At 39.8% G+C, this 16,906-nt stretch overlaps 1 protein-coding gene across 1 annotated transcript; it reads right to left on the reverse strand.

Moving 5' to 3' along the window:
• Window positions 1-186: 186 nt before the first annotated feature.
• ERH (ERH mRNA splicing and mitosis factor) lies at window positions 187-16,873 on the reverse strand. The gene is made up of 4 exons (XM_045448120.1): window positions 16,724-16,873; window positions 11,734-11,821; window positions 6,479-6,599; window positions 187-694 (listed from the first exon to the last, which is right to left on the reverse strand). The coding sequence occupies exons 1-4, from the start codon at window positions 16,856-16,858 to the stop codon at window positions 592-594; spliced, it is 447 nt and encodes a 148-aa protein (XP_045304076.1). The 5' UTR covers window positions 16,859-16,873; the 3' UTR covers window positions 187-591.
• Window positions 16,874-16,906: the final 33 nt, after the last annotated feature.

Here is a 16,906-nt window from a genome sequence, read left to right on the forward strand (position 1 = left end):
AAGCTTGTTAGCTTCATATAAACCACAGTGAAATGTATTCAACACACACATAAGCTTTCTTCAAATTCTCTGCGTGGCAGCCTACTGGCTCTGAGACCGATAATGCTTTGCAAGAAAATGCAATTGTTCAGAGACCCTCCACTCCCCCCCACCCACCGCCAAAAAAACAATCACTCAAGGGGAAAATATAGCTAAAGAACATTTATTCATTTTTCACTAGGACTTTATCTGTAGGACATTTAACTAAACTGTCACCACCCCCCCCCACCCCAACCTGAAGAAGGGTTAGTATAGTGAATGTTATAAAGAAGATATGAACAGTTTGAAGGATTGGAACCAACATTAACTGACAAACAACTTCCATCTAAATTATCATAAAAATGTTTAAGTAAAAAAAAAAAAGGGGGGGGGAAGGGGGCAATGGGGGTTTCAGATTGAACAAGATCCTCACATTTCATCTAATACATTCAATCCTGGCTAGAGTATACCAAAATGGAAACAGGGTTCCTATAATACAAAACTTCCACTACAGCACGCTGTACACACCTGTGTTCCAAGCCCACCCCTATCCCCCTACTGCTTCCAATTCAACTATTTCCCGGCCTGCTGGGCCTGCCGACGAAGGAGCACATAGATCTTCTCTTTAATCCAGTCTTTGTTATATGGCTGGTATGTCTGGGTATCAGCTCGGTAACTGAGGAACAGAAAAGTAATAAGCAAAGTTACAATGGCCAATTATCGTCGTGTTTTTAAAACCCCAAATTATAATTGCCCAATGATGGCACAGGTGTGCCATGTATGTGTTTAAGCTCATGTATATGTTTACACATGAACTTAATGAAAACATAAAAGAGCTGCTTACATTATGCTGAATTTTAAGCGATAGGAACGTTAGACCACCTAGTGCAATCTTCTAGCAGAAAAAAGAAACCAAGGTCTAGAAATCTTAAGTTAAATGCTTGATGTGTTACACATCTACTTCTTGACACAGTATGACCAGAAACTGTGTTCTTTCTCCTATAGAGTTACAAGGTTTATTGTTTCTTTAGTGATTAAATAAGACAAAAACCAAACACTGGTACAAACTTGAGATTTGCTATATACGTTACAATTAACTAAAAAAATCTTTGAAAATCTTTGTAAAGGATTAAGAGAGGAAAATCTTTTAACCTATATTTCAGGATTTACTTCTTAAAATAAATCACACTAGAGGCTGGTGGAGAATTATTAGAAGGTGAATGAGCTTCTTATCAGCCAGGAGTGCAAGGATCGGCATTAGCGAAGAAACTCCAGTGGGACCCCAGGGTTTCTGAGGCCACGGTATCGCTTAATAGACAATCACTGGAGGTATCCTTAGAAGACTCCAATAGTACAAACATTCCAGGTGACCTACCACTGAAATCTAGCTGGGTAAGCAACACAATCATTTTTGGGGCTACAAAACCAAGGCCTGGGCATAAAAAAAGCAGACAATAAGTAACCACAGATTGGACAAAAACAAAGCACTTCAGCATTTCAAAGCCATGTGCGTCACGTGGTAGAAACACTATAAGGGATTCCGGAGAGGCAAAGATGGAGTTTGCCTAAAAAACAACAAAAACCCAACAACAACAACAAAACAAACCTTAGGGATACTTTAGAAAAACAAACTATCTAATTTACCAATTATTATTTTATTTGAGCCAGAAGTTTCATTTTTTAACTTCTCAGCAAAAAATTATATACAAATACAAGTGATAATAACGATTAAGAAGTTACCAATTGCTGGGTATTACTTTAAGTACTAATTTGAATCAACTCACTCAATCTTAATTACAACCCTGTGAAGTAGATACTATCACCTCCCTCCCTTTTTTTAATAAGGAAAAAGCAAAGAACAAGCAACTTATTAGTTAAGTGACTTGGGCAAGTCCTCCTCACTATGAAAACACTAAGTTAGAAACCTATGCTCCAACTTTTAGCAAGAGAGACAAACTCCAAAGTCAGAATGTTTTATACCAGTATATTCCCCTGGATAGTAAGGTCAGAATCTGGTTTATTAAAAATGCATACACCTTCTACCTTAATAAAACGTTTAAAAAAAAAAGGACATTTTTCATTTTTATTAATGTCCTTTTGTTACGAGAAATATTAAAAAAAAAATTAAACAATTTTCTTTGATTATTCTTTATTCATGCTTCCTAATTAAATAAGGGTTAATCTAGTCTAATTCGGGTATGGTACAACAGACTACAATATTTACATCAACACTGGGAAAGAACTAAAAAAGGAATCGAATTTTTCAGAACTATATCCAGGTGGGACTTATTTAAACCATCTCCCCCAGCAAGACGACTTTGGTTTGTGAACATTTAGGAATCCATCAACTTGCACGCCATTTTTCAACTGAAGAAATAATAATGCCTTTTTTTATGGCAAGTTGTGAGTTGACAGCTGTTTACTGGCACTTGAAATCAGACAATTAGCTGTTAAATTCATTAATAAAATCCCTAGCTCTTGGTACAGATGAATCTTCTGTGTTATGTTCTATGAATGCAGGTTTATCCAAGAACAGAAGCTGTGGGTCTGAGCAGTGAAATTAGCCAGCGTCCTCACTGATACCAGGTTGTCTCCTTAATTAGGAGTAGTACGTCTTCATTCCAACAACTGAGGATGAAAAGACGTCCCTTTGTCTTTAGGCAAACAAGGAGAGCCTGCATATTGAAAAGGCCATTATTTTAAACTTAAAAAGCTTATTTAAAAAATCCTAACCACTCTCCGAACTGTGAAGAAATTTGTATTCTGATTTCAAATATATGAAGTACCAAGCCTCCAGGCCTAAATTTTACTATTAACGCAGTCAGTCTGTCCAGGGTTTAATTATGTCACAAAGTATCAACTTATTTATTGCTCATTTCCTCCTATATGGTTTAAACAAGAAAAATCAGAAAAAGTCCTATGTCGCTGCCATGTAAATTTGATAGAAGCAATAAGCTCGTAACAGTTTACAAAAATGGACTCAATTCCTGGTCTGAGGAGTAACAGCCCAAGTCACAACCCTGATTAAGGAAAGGAGCAGGATGTGCTACCATCGGAAGCACCATGGCAATAGGTGACCTCTCTGGAAAAACACCTTATTTCTCCTGAATATTCAAATAACAAAGTCATATGGGGAAAATGGTTTTAAAACCTAAAGTTGACTCTGAGAGTTTTCAGAGGGGCGCTTGGGTGGTTCAGTCTGTTAAGCATGCAACTTCGGCTCAGGTAATGAACTCGAGAGCCCAAGTCGGGCTCTGTGGTGACAGGTTGGAGCCTGGAGCCTGCTTCAGATTCTGTATCTCCCTCTCTCTGCCCCTCCCCTGCTCACACTCTGTCTCTTTGTCTCTCAAAAATAAATACACATTAAACAAAAATTTTTTTGTAAGTTTTCAGAGACCAAAAAAGTTTCATTAGAGGTCGAATCCTAAATAGCTACAGTTTACAGTCAAAAAACCCAACATAACACCTCTTTAAGTTAACAGTATAGTTTAACTCCCATGTGGAATTTGAAGCTCATATCATTTTACTCTTAGCTAATTTTAAAGAATTCACCTACTCATTGTAACATAAAATAAAACCCTGACCTGACTTGGTCAAGCTAGTTAAAAATGGAGTTTCTGCTATATACTCAATACCACCGTGCTAAGCAAGTATTAGATCCCCTCAAGTAGTCCTGTGGGTAGATTTCTCTAAATTTTACAAACAAGCAAACTGAGAGTTAGCAATATTAAGCTCATCTGCCTGGGTGAGGCGGGGGGGGGGGGGGTGGCTAGCTAATGACAGAGCCAGGGTTCAAACTCAGCTGTGTCTAGTTCTAAAACTCCAGCTAGCTCTTAACCCACAATCTCCTGAGGGGATAAAACATGATCCTTGGCTTTAAGTAACTCCCCATCTGCTGAGAATGTGTGCCACATCCCAAAGCATCAGCATTAGGTACCTGATGTCTCAACAAGTAGTTGTTATAAAATAAGACAGCTATTCATTTTTAAAATAAAATCAGTAGTTCATTTGAAGAACAAGGTGAGGGCACGCATGTGAACTCTATTAAAATCTTTAAGTTCCAACTGAAACATCTAGTGTTCAAGCTCAAGTGTGAAAATGCCCCCAAACACACCTAGAACAAAACTGTATTAAAAACACCATATTTTCATCAGATAAAAACCTTACGATTTCTCAAAACGTAAGACAACTTCAGCATGAGAGAAGTCACATTAGATTCTTTCACTTTTATTGAGACCATCCTATCAATTCCAAAGATAGCTCTGTAAATGGGAAGCTCTGTAAATGTAAATGGGAAAAAAGGAAGATTACCAATAATTTAAAAAAGCTACACCTCAAATCATACTATAAGGGTGACGTGCATTTGTACAACCGATATTTACTCAGTACCAACTATGTGCCAAATACTATTCAAGGCACTGGGGCTACAGCAGTGAACAAAAACAAACCTCCCTGCTCTCAAAGTCTACAAAGTAAATGTATACATTATTGGTGATTTCATCCAGTAGATGATTCTGCCAACATCGGGGTCTCTTAGTTCCTTGAACTCCTCTCTTCCCGGAGCTCATCTCCCACCCTCCCTTGGCCAGATAGCTTTCCAGCACCTTCAGTCTCCCAAATTCAAGCATCTCATTCTTGCACTACTTCCCAATACCCCAACTTCAACAACTCCGTGACCCCACTGGGACCTATAACAGATCCTACCTCTGTCTCCACCCCACCCCAACCCCCACTTATGTTTCACAGTCATTCAGTCTCTTGCATGATACTTCCTTACATACACCCTAAACTTATAGCAAAATCTTTGCTGATTCTCTACCTGTAGAGCCTCCCCTGTAATCCACCCAGGCTAAGAGTGACTAGGAAAAAACCCAACACCATAATGACTAGTAATTCCATCTTAAATTCATTATCAGGTACCTCAGAAATCACAACTTGCCCTAATCCCTTCACCCTTCTAGATTATTTTGCACCTCTTTTCACAAACCTCCAACATCTTCCCCCTCATCCTTAATTTCAAATGATTCCTTCCTGTTTTCCTGAGATAACTAAAACAACCATAGTAATTTCCCCAAGCTTTCCACATCTGCCTGCCCTCCCTACTCTATTTAATGAAATGTCTGATATCCTATCTAAAGCCATCAATTTCTCCTCCTCTACTAGATCATCCCAACAGCCTGCAAACTTACCATTATTTCTCCCCCCTTTAAAAAAACAAAATTAAAAAAAAAACAAACTTCTTCTTTCAGCTATAATCCCATTTCTCTGCTTTCCTATCAAGCTAAATTCTTCAAAAAAGTTATTTGTGTTGGTTGCCTTTTATGCTTCCCATTACCTTCAACTCCCTGAAACCTGTGAAGATTTCACTCCTGTCTCTCTTCCAGAACTGCTTTGGAAGTCATCAAAGACTCCCACTGCCGAACCAGGGGTCAATTCTCAGTCCTCATAAATTTGGCCTATTAGTAATATGAAATACTTTCAAGTTGGCTCCTAGGACATCACCACCCTCCTGCCCCTGAAATTTCATGTCCTGTGCTCTCCGCCTCACTCCTCTGTAGCTTCACAGGCATCCTTTCCATCTCTATTTACTGCTCAATTCCCAATGCCTAGAACAAGCACGGTATACAGTCAGCACTCAACCAACGTTTGTTAAATGATTATGTGTTGCTTTTTCTGTATGTCCTACTATAAGCAAATTAACTATAGATAATACAAGCCAACACAGAAGAATACCTACAGCCCTGTTGGCCTCTTATATGAGCTTTTTATATTGAAATAGTTACAATAAAACTTTCTTATTAATACATTTCACTAAAGACCAGACCTGAATCACTGGACTGTTTTCAGGAAGCAAAATAAAACTCAAATGTTCCAAGGAAATGCGAATTTTCCACAGGAATCTTTGGTGAGACAGCAAGTCCTGGCCTGGCCCCAGTGGTAATCCAGGAATCCCAGGAAGTCCCTGTGAATAAGACCTATATATTTTTCAAGAGCGTATTTACTTCTAGCACAGTATCTGGCATGTAATAAATATTCAAGCACCTGATGACTGAAGATTATCTTATTATAAGGTACTCTCATTTTCCTTTGTCATGAAAACAGCATCATCTTAGCCAAAGCCAACTGCTTTAGGACAAAGACTTTAAGGGAAAAAACAAACTAAAAAAAGACTATTTGGTTCAAGAAACAAAGAAGCACTTTGAAGGACTTTGAACTTCTTCTTTAGCATTCTCTCTGCATATTGATGGCCACCAATTAGCAAAACTCTTAACTTTTCCTGTGCCATTAGCTCTATGTTACCAACTTAACTTACAAGCCATACGTAGATGAAATATTACTACACAGTAGTCAAAATGCAAAGATCAGTGTCAGGCACACAGTGAGCTCCCAATACCAAAATCAAACAAATGGATAAACAACAGAAAGATACAACTTAAGAGATATGGTGGCTGATACTTACACAAGACAGCTGAGGTCTGCCAGATCATCGATAAAATCAAACAACTGACTGATATCATATGTGATAGAGGGGCTGTTGGGATTCATTCTCTTCAGATGTTCTTCATACATTTTACAAACGCCTAAGAAAGAGGAAAACCAAGATCTTACAGTTGTATAAACTTTAGGTATGAGTAGCAAATATATAGCAATACCCTAATATTTTATTTTTATAAAGTTGGACTGGGAAAAGGACAGTAAGTTGACCACTTTTAATTTTTGTCACTAGTGGATTTCTTTAAATTTCATACATTTGCCAGAATGTTAAGTATGTTATGCCTTAACAATAAAATGATTACTTCAAGCCACTAGATCTAAAAGAACTTTAAAGACCTGTCACAGAAAAGTTCAAACAAGTGATGACACTGTGGGTCTGCTTTCAAATCTGATACAATGCAAGAACAAAAACAAAACTGGCACCAAGGAAGAGATTATTGTAAGAACACCTTTAAAAAAAAATTTTCTTGGGCGCCTGGATGGCTCAGTCGCTTAAGCGTCCGACTTCGGCTCAGGTCATAATCTCACGGTCAGTGAGTTCGAGCCCCGCGTCGGGCTCTGTGCTGACAGCTCAGAGCCTGGAGCCTGCTTCAGATTCTGTGTCTCCCTCTCTCTCTGACCCTCCCCCATTCACGCTCTGTCTCTCTCTGTCTCAAAACTAAATAATCATTAAAAAAAAAAAAAAAAATTTTTTTTTAACGTCCATTTTTGAGAGAGAGAGAGAGAGAGAGAGAGAGAGAGAGATCGACCAGGGAGGGACAGAGAGAGAGGGAGACACAGAATCGGAAGTAGGCTGTAGGCTCCGAACTGTCAGCACAGAGCCCGATGCGGGGCTCGAACCCACAGACCGCGAGATCATGACCTGAGCCGAAGTCAGACACTAACCAACGGAGCCACCCAGGCGGCCCTTTCTATATGTATTTTAAAGTGCATATACGGTATCTATTAAAAAGCTAAATTATATCTGAATTAGGGCTTTTGATTGGTTCTGGTACACACACTGTGATCAAAGAATATCACTCACGAGTTACTGAACAGAAAGATGAAAGTGCAAAGGAAATAACCAGGGAAAGAAATTCACCATTTATCTTAAAAAGGCACTGACCCACTTCCACCATCATACTTAATGGTGAAAGACTGGATGCTTTCCCACTCAGATTAGGAACACTAGAGTACCTACTCTTGTCATTTGTATTCAACATCGTATTGGAGATTCTAGCCAAAGTGATCTGACAAGAAACAGAAATAGCAGGAACTCAGACTGGAAAAAAAAAAAGTGCAACTATGTCTCTTCACAGATGACATGATCTCATATACAGAATATCCTAAGGAAACCACACACACACACAAAACCATTAGAACTAATAATAAATGAGTGCAGCAAAATTGCAGGATAGAAGATTAATATATAAAATTCAACTGTATCTCTATACCCTAACAATAAATGAGCTGAAAATGAAATTAAGAAAACAGCTCCACGAACTTACGAAAACAGCATCAAAAAGTAAAATTCTTAGGAATAAATGTAATTAAAAAAGCATACGACGTACACTGAAAACTACCAAATGTCACTGAAAGTAAAGACTTAAATAAATGGAAGATCTCGTGTTCATGGATCAGTTAAGATGGTAATGCTTCCCACAATAATCTATAAATTCAGTGCAATCCCTATCAAAATCCAACCTATTGTTGCAGAAATTAGCAAGCTGATCCTAACGTTTGATACAGAAATGCAAGAGACCCAGAATAACCCAAAGAATCTTGAAAAATAACAAAGTTGGAAGACTCACACTTACCAATTCCAAAACTCACTATGAAACTATAGTAACAAAGACAGTGTGGTATTGCTTATGTATAGGCATACAGATCAATGGAATAGAAAAGAGGGTCCACAAAGACAACTTGATGAAGAAAGAATAGTCTTTTCAACAAATGGTGCTAGCACAACTGGATAGTCACATGCAAAAGAATAAAGTGGGGCTTAGACTTCACACCCTATACACATATTCAAAATGGCCCAGAGACCTAAATGTAAGAGCCCAGACTATAACACGCTTGGAAGAAATTATAGGCACAAACCTTCATGACTTTGAATAAAGCGATCAGTTCTCAGATATGACAAGACCAAGAACAACAGAAGAAAAACATACATAAATTAGAGTTTATCAAAATTTAAATCTTTTGTGCTTCAAAGGGCACTATCAAGAAAGTGAAAAGACAAGCCACAGAAAATCTTTGCAAAACACAGATCTGATAAAATACCGTCATCCAAAAAATACGCAAAGAAGTCAATAATAAAACTCAACAATAAAACAAAAAACACACCCAAACACCTCAATTAAAACGTGGGCAAGAGATCTGAATAGATACCTTACCAAGGAAGATATACAAATGGCAAATAAGCATTATCAAGATATTCAACATCATGTCATTAGAAAACTACAAATTAAAACAAGACGTGTCGGTATATACCTATGAGAATGACAAAAATCCAAAACACTGACAACACCAAATGCTGTGAAGGACGTGGAACAGGAATCCTCATTCACTGCTGGTGAGAATGTGAAATGGCAAAGCCACATCTGAAGACCGTTTGTCAGCTTCTCACAAAGCGAAACAGTCTTACCATATGATCCAATAATCACATTCCTCACTGTTTACCCAAAGGGCTTGAAAACTCGAGTCCACACAGAAACCTGCACGAGTGTTTGCAGCAGCTTTATCATAACTGCCAATACCTGGAAGCAATTTGATGCCCTTCCCTAGCCAAATAGATAACCAAACTGTGGTATATCCAAACAATGGATTATTCAGCAATAAAAAGAACTGAGCTATCAGGCCATGTAAAGACATGGAAGAACCTTAAAAGCACATTGTTTTTTGAAAGAGCCAGTCTGAAAAAGCTATATACTGTTTAATTCCAACTAGATGACATCTTGGAAAAGGTGAAACTACAGAGACATTAAAAAGATGAGTGGTTGCCAGAGGTTTTGGGGGGAGAAAAAGATAAAGCACCAGAGATTTTTAGGACAGTAAATGGTAGATACATGTCATTGTACGTAAGCCAAAACCCCAAAAAATGTTTAAGCAAAGACTCAACACGAATGGAAAATATGGCCTTTATTCAATAATAATAATGTATCAGCATTGGTTCTACAATTTTAACAAACGTATCACATTAATACAGGATATGTAAGTAACAGAGGAAACAGGGAGGAGGGGGTAAGGGAAGAAGGGGTGTGCTAGAATTCCTGTACTTTCAAGTCCGTTTGCCTGTAAACCTACAACTACTCTTAAAAAATTAAATCTATTAATTTAAAAAGAAATGGAAGAACCTTAAATGCATACTAAGTGAAACAAACCAGTCTGAAAGGGCTACGTACGGTAATGATTCCAACTCTATGACATTCTGGAAAAGACAAAACTATGGATGCAGCAGGAAGACCAACAGCTGCCAGAGTGCAAAGGGTGAAGTGGGGAGGGATGAACAGGTGGAGCACAGGGGTTTTGGGGTTAAGCGAAAACGATTCTGTATGATATTGTAACGATGGGTACATGATGCTATGCATTTAGTAAAAGCCACAGAACTGTACAACATCAAGAACAAACCTAATATAAGCTTCAGTTAATAATTTTAATAATGGACTTTAGTTCATACCCGACTTTAGTTAGTAACAATAACGTACCAGTGTATCAATAACGGGTTCACCAACCTTAACAAACGTACAACTCCAAATGCAAGGTGTTATCAATGGGGGAAACTGTGGAGGTGAGGGGTACATAGGAACACAGGAGTACATGGAACTCCTATAGGAGTACATAGGAACTCTGTATTTTCCACTGAATTTTTCTGTAAACCTTAAAGTGCTCCTAAAAATAAAGTGTATTGGGGCGACTGAGTGGCTCAGTTGGTTAAGTGTCCGACTTCAGCTCAGGTTATAATCTTCTGGTTCATGAGTTCTAGCCCCATGTTGGGCTCTGTGCTGACAGCTCGGAACCTGGAGGCTGCTTCAGATTCTGTGTCTCCCTCTCTCTCTGCCCTTCCCCTGCTTGCACTCTGTCTCTGTCTCTCTCAAAAATAAACATTAAAAAATACATAAAAAAAATTAAATTAAAAAAAAAAATAAAATGTATTAAATTAAAAAAATAGGCTTCACTAAAATCAGCAAAGATTGGCAGAGTACTGCAGAATCAAAGACCAAACATGATAATATAAGGTAAAGCAATAATGTGTTAAGGCAGCATGTGCACAAAGTCTACCATGGTCAGAAGAGGAAGGGTCCTAAAGAGGGGAAAGAACAAGAGCCTGGTCTTCTTTTAAAATTAAGAGAATCTGCAATCAGGAAGGCCTGGTGCCAACTATCTAGGAGCTGTCTCTAATTATTACCAGTAGCTTTCCCCCCAGATCTACCCACTGTTGGCTTTAAATGGACAGATTTTAAGTCTAATCCAGTTAGCTCTGGATAATCAACAAATTCGGGGACATGCCCAGCAGCAAAAACAGTGACTATAAAATTTTTACAGGAAGAAGTGAAGAATGGGCAGTTTGCAAAAGGGCTCGGAATGTCCACACCTGGCTTACTTGATGTAATGATTAAATGTAAGGATGAATCCAATTTGTGACGATCCGATCTCTGGGCTCTCACCTAACGGTTTATGGAGTAAAGACACACTCACTATTCCCTTCAGGGTGGTGCCAATTTATCAAATGCACAATAAATTATACTTATTTGGTTCCATTTGCCTTTATTCTCTGAGATAATTTTTATTTTCTAACACACTGATGGACTGTAACCAAACCTCAACAGCTTTTAATGTTTATCTGTTCAATGAGCAGACTGATAGGTTCTGAAGGCATCCCTAGAGCCTGCCTGACTGCTATAGTGCTGGAATTTAACCAGAATACTTAAAGAATACCTGTAAGATATTTACCTAACATAACAAAGAACATCAACATAAAAATGGGAGGCTTCAGAAAGTCATTCATTGTAATGATGAGCTGGATAAAAAAAAGGTAAAATAATATTTGCAGCAGAAAGACAATACGTATAATCAGTGTTTCAACTTTCAACAAATATGGTCCTTAATATCTTCCTTCCCCGTTCAAATTAGTAACTCAAGAAATGTGGAGGAAAAATAAGCCCAGTTCCTAAATGAGACACGGTCTACAGTGAATGTCAGGAAAAAACAAGCGAACTCTTGACTAGTGTTTCAACTCACCTTCCATGCACTCATTCACAGATTCATAGTCTGCGTAAGTTCTGCCTTCTGGCCTCTTGGTAGGCTGTACCAGCAAAATGGTGTGAGACTACAGGGGAAAAAGTGATATCAACGTTAAGTTTCTAACTCATATTTGAGAAATTCATAGTATGATATAAAACCCTCAGTCATGACACAAATGGTTATTAAAACACTATTAATAAAATTTTTAAAGAATCCCACTATTAATTAGGGTGCTCTTCCTACATTTCTGCCTTTACACAAGTGCAGCGTCAGAAGATGGACAGCTTTGGGGCGCCTGGGTGGCTCAGTCGGTGGAGCGACGGACTTCGGCTCAGGTCATGATCTCACGGCTTGTGAGTTTCAAGCCCCGCGTCGGGCTCTGTGCTGACAGCTCAGAGCCTGGAGCCTGCTTCTGATTCTCCCTCTCTCTCTGCCCTTCCCCCACTCATGCTATGTCTCTGTCTCAGAAATAAACATTAAAAAAAAAAAAAAAAAGAAGATGGACGGCTTCTCTGTAAGGTCTCTTCAGTCTCTCAGTCCTTAATGGCTGCTTTCTTGAACTCCTGTTGTACTTACTGCCTGTAAACATTCAGCATAAGCTACCCTGTACTGTTTTTTCTTTCCTATCTTTCTTGCCAACTAGATCATAAACCCACTTAGGTTTTCTATCTCCACTGGTCACTTTCTATCTTTAGCCCTATTAAGTTCCTTAATAAAAAATCAGATGTGGGCTGATAAAAGGAGAGAAAAAGTGAAACGCTATTAGTGATTGCAAGCACTGTATCGCGTTCTTTTTCCAATCTCAGCACAACAGTGGAGTTACATCTTATCCGTGGCTTAGGCTCCAACGTGAAGGCAGAAGACAAACTGGCAGTACAAAATTAATATATATAGTTCACGTTACCCTAGAGAAACCATTGAACTATTCACCCAGTAGGTGACTCACCTTAAAAGCCTATGCTATCTTAAAATCCTATGTTTTTAACCACTAGGATCACACAAAATAGATGATCACACTGTGACAAATGTGAATATGCCTGAAGAATAGCAAATAGACTTAACATCTTCCACCGCATGCTCACTGAGGGGACATGTTTTCGTTAGTGGGTCTATTTCAGTTTCTGTGCTATTACAACTTGGGCTGGAAGGGTCCTTCTTGTGGAAGTAGTCCTGTGTACCACAGTATGTTCAGCAGCATTCCTGGCCTATTCCCACTAAATACCAGTAGTACTGGAACCCCCTGTCTCCTCCTGGGCAAAACTATGACAACCTTCTCCTCTGCTGTACTATTATTTTTTTTTTTTAATTTTTTTTTTTTAACGTTTTATTTTATTTTTGAGACAGAGAGAGACACAGCATGAACGGGGGAGGGACAGAGAGAGAGGGAGACACAGAATCGGAAGCAGGCTCCAGGCTCCGAGCCATCAGCCCAGAGCCCGACGTGGGACTCGAACTGGCAGACCGCGAGATCGTGACCTGAGCTGAAGTCGGACGCTCAACCGACTGAGCCACCCAGGTGCCCCTGTACTATTATTTTTGGGTCACAAAAATCCTTTATGATTTGAAATCTCCCCCCAAACTGTTTTGAAATGATAATTTTTAACAATCAACACCGAAATAGACAAGGCCTAGAGTTTCCGGATAGGCAACCCCCCCCCCAAAAAAACCAAAAAAAACAAAAGAGAACAAAACAAAACAAACCCAAAAACCCAAAAACCAGTACTCTGAACACTACATACACAGCAAAGGGGGGGGGTGCCTGGGTGGCTCAGTTGGTTAACACTGGACTTCTGATTTTGGCTTAGGTCAAGATCTCATAGTTGGTGAGATCAAGTCCCAAGTCAGGTGGAGCTTAGGGCTGACAGTGCAGAGCCTGCTGGGGGTTCTCTCTGCCCCTCCCCTTGCACTTGCATACACGTGAGCTCTCTCAAAATAAATAAATAAACATTTGAAAAAAAGGAAAAGAAAAACATCATTAAAAATAAAAAAAGCAAAGGGGGGTGCCTGGGTGGCTCAGTCGGTTAAGCATCCGACTTCAACTCAGGTCATGATCTCACGATTCGTGAGTTTAAGCCCCACATCCGGCTCTGTGCTGATAGCGCAAAGCCTGCTTTGGATCCTCTGTACCTCTCTCTCTCTGCCCCTCCCTTGCTGGTTCTCTCTCTTAAAATAAATAACTTAAAAAAAAAAAAAAAGGTAAAGGAATTGCTCATAATCCTCCCTCTCCATCAAGAACTCATTCTTATGAAAAGTTTGAGGATCTGAGATAAAAATAGAACTTGGTGACAAGAAATGAAGGATAATTCTCACCTATAATGACCATAACAGTCAAGGCCTTTGTTAAATAGGGATTATAAACCAGAGAAAGCAGTTTATTAGATTATTTGTTACATAGAAGTTTTTGTAAGCCACCTACTCAAAAAAAGTAGTTTCAATGGGCCACATGTTGAGAAGAAAATAATTTTATAGAAACCATATTAGCATTCCTGCAGTAGCACCTGCTCGGTACATTAGCCATACTAATGGCTACTACATTAATTTTGTTCTTACTCTAATGCAAATTAAATGACTAATTTACTTAAGAGAATAAAAATATGGAAACGGCTACTCAGTATATTACTTCTTACATCTTAAAATGAACCTCTGACAAATCTCACTATTTTCAATACTTACTACCCAAAAACAAGGATTAAAAACTACTAAGAACTTGGGGCGCCTGGGTGGCGCAGTCGGTTGAGCGTCCGACTTCAGCCAGGTCACGATCTCGCGGTCCGTGAGTTCGAGCCCCGCGTCAGGCTTTGGGCTGATGGCTCAGAACCTGGAGCCTGTTTCCAATTCTGTGTCTCCCTCTCTCTCTGCCCCTCCCCCGTTCATGCTCTGTCTCTCTCTGTCCCAAAAATAAATAAAACGTTGAAAAAAAAATTTTTAAAAACTACTAAGAACAAAAAATTACATTTACAAAGCTGTAGTCAAAACGGGTATTATTTGGGGCCCCTGAGTGGCTTAGTTGGTTGAGTGTCCAACTCCTGATTTTAGCTCAGGTCATGATCCCAGGGTTGTGGGATTGAGGCCCCTCTATGGCTCTGCGTTGAGCGTGGGGCCTGCTTAAGATTCTCTCTCTCTCCCTCTGCCCCTCTCCCCTCCTCATACCCTCTTAATAAAACAGGCAAAATGGGTATTATTTTTAAGTGGTAGTGCCTTCCTGTCAACAGTTCAAGATCATAAAACTTCCCAAATCAGTTTTAGTCACATTCTTTTTACTGGAGCTATTTTCGAAGCCCTTTTGTGTTATTAAAAAACAAAGATATATGCAAAATATAAGCACATAAAAACAAATATATATACATATATATATTCAAACTTCCCACAATAGAAAAATAAGATTATAAAACCTAAATCAGTAAAAGTTATGCAGAATTACCTTAATAAAATCCTTATTCTAATTACCAAGCACAGGTGAATCACTTTAATGAATAATCTGGCCTTATTAACTTTTTAAATGTTTATTCATTTTAAAGAGAGAATGTGTGCAGGGGAAGGGCAGAGAGAAAGAGGGGACAGAGGGTCCAAAACACGATCTACGCTGACAGCAGAGAGCCCAATGTGGGGTCTCGAACTAATGAACTGTGAGATCATGACCTGAGCCAAAATTGGATGCTTAACCGACTGAGTCACCCAGGCGCCCCCGGCCTTACTAACTTTCTTAAAGTCTCACACACATGAACTCTTAAGAATCATTCTCCCGCTACAGAAATATTATGTACGACTTGCTCATTAGCTTCAAATGCTCCTCCCAAACGAACCCCCCAAAAAATCCAAAGCTGAAACTTGTATCCTTGATAAAGCAAAAGTATTTAAGATTGTTGAACCAATAATTGTTTGATTCATATACAAATTCTAATTTTTAACGCTACTTGGACTGATAAGGAATTATCACTGATATTTGCCCAACAGAGAATGGGTTGTTGATATTAACTGCTGTTACTTTCTCAGATTTTAATCTAAGTATTTGAACACAATACCAAGTAGTGACTTAAAAAGCAGAGAATGAAAACTCAAGAGTAAAAGATCTAAGGTCACACTGCTAGTATGACAAAACAAGAACTGGAAACCCAGTCTTCTAATTCCTAGTCCTCTCTGGGAAACTATGTGGAATCAAACACTAAAACATCTCAATTTTAAAAAGTACAACCTTAAAAAGCTGTTAACAACGGCTGCATAACTTGTTAACAGTAACTGCAGCAATCAGAAAACGAAAGCTGAAGTGTGGAAGTAACCATGATTCCTCATAATCCCTAGGAGCATCTTTTTGGTGGAATAAAATATAAAACACAATCAAAATACCCACTTACTCCACTACCACCCTGATTCGACTCCCAGCTGAGCCTATCTTTTTCAGCCTTCAGTCCCAAGAGATTATGAGTAAATTACGAGTAAGAACAGGATTGAGGGCTGGGAGAAACGCCAAATCGGGCATCTGGAATCTTGGAAAAGAGAAAAAACGTTCTATGTGTACTTAAAGACAGAGCACAGAAAAACAAAAGGAAATAGCCGAGAAGCACACTACAAAGCAAAGACGACCCCTCCCGGCCCACACGCTGGGTGCAGAACGCTGCATCTGTCAGCTTTGGGAACAGGTTTGTCATACATCCCTCGGCCATTGTTCCTGCACTCGGCCAGAGAGTCCGGTGGGACAGAGCAGCATGTCCACGCCTGCCTCTATCAAGCAGCAATTGGGAGAAAGTGCATCCTCCGCACCGCACGCCTCGCCGGAGCCTACAGGCGGGCGCGCAAACGCAGGGCGGACCCGGGCTCCGGGGCCTAGTGCCAGGCCCTGCCTCTCCGCGGCGGGAAGGGGAAAGGTCGAACCACGACCAGGAGGGCCGTGGAGCTGCACGCTCGCTCTGGATGAGACGGGGAGAAGATGTACAGGGCTGGGATCGCCCCAGAGGCCGGGGGATCGGGGAGCCGCGGGGGCCTTTCTCACCATCGCGCCAAACTCTCTCGCTGCAGCCGCTGCCGACACTGCCGCCGCACACGAGCTTAGTAGCAAAGCCGCCAACAGCCAATCCCCGCGAGAGGAGCCGCCGGAAGTCGTCAGAAACGCACCGCGAAAGAGCATTTTGGGCCATAGAGGCGCACACATTTCCGGCAGCTAGAGTGGATACTG

The sequence above is a fragment of the Leopardus geoffroyi genome, chromosome B3 (assembly GCF_018350155.1).
Source record: "Leopardus geoffroyi isolate Oge1 chromosome B3, O.geoffroyi_Oge1_pat1.0, whole genome shotgun sequence".
NCBI classification, from domain to species: Eukaryota; Metazoa; Chordata; class Mammalia; order Carnivora; family Felidae; genus Leopardus; species Leopardus geoffroyi.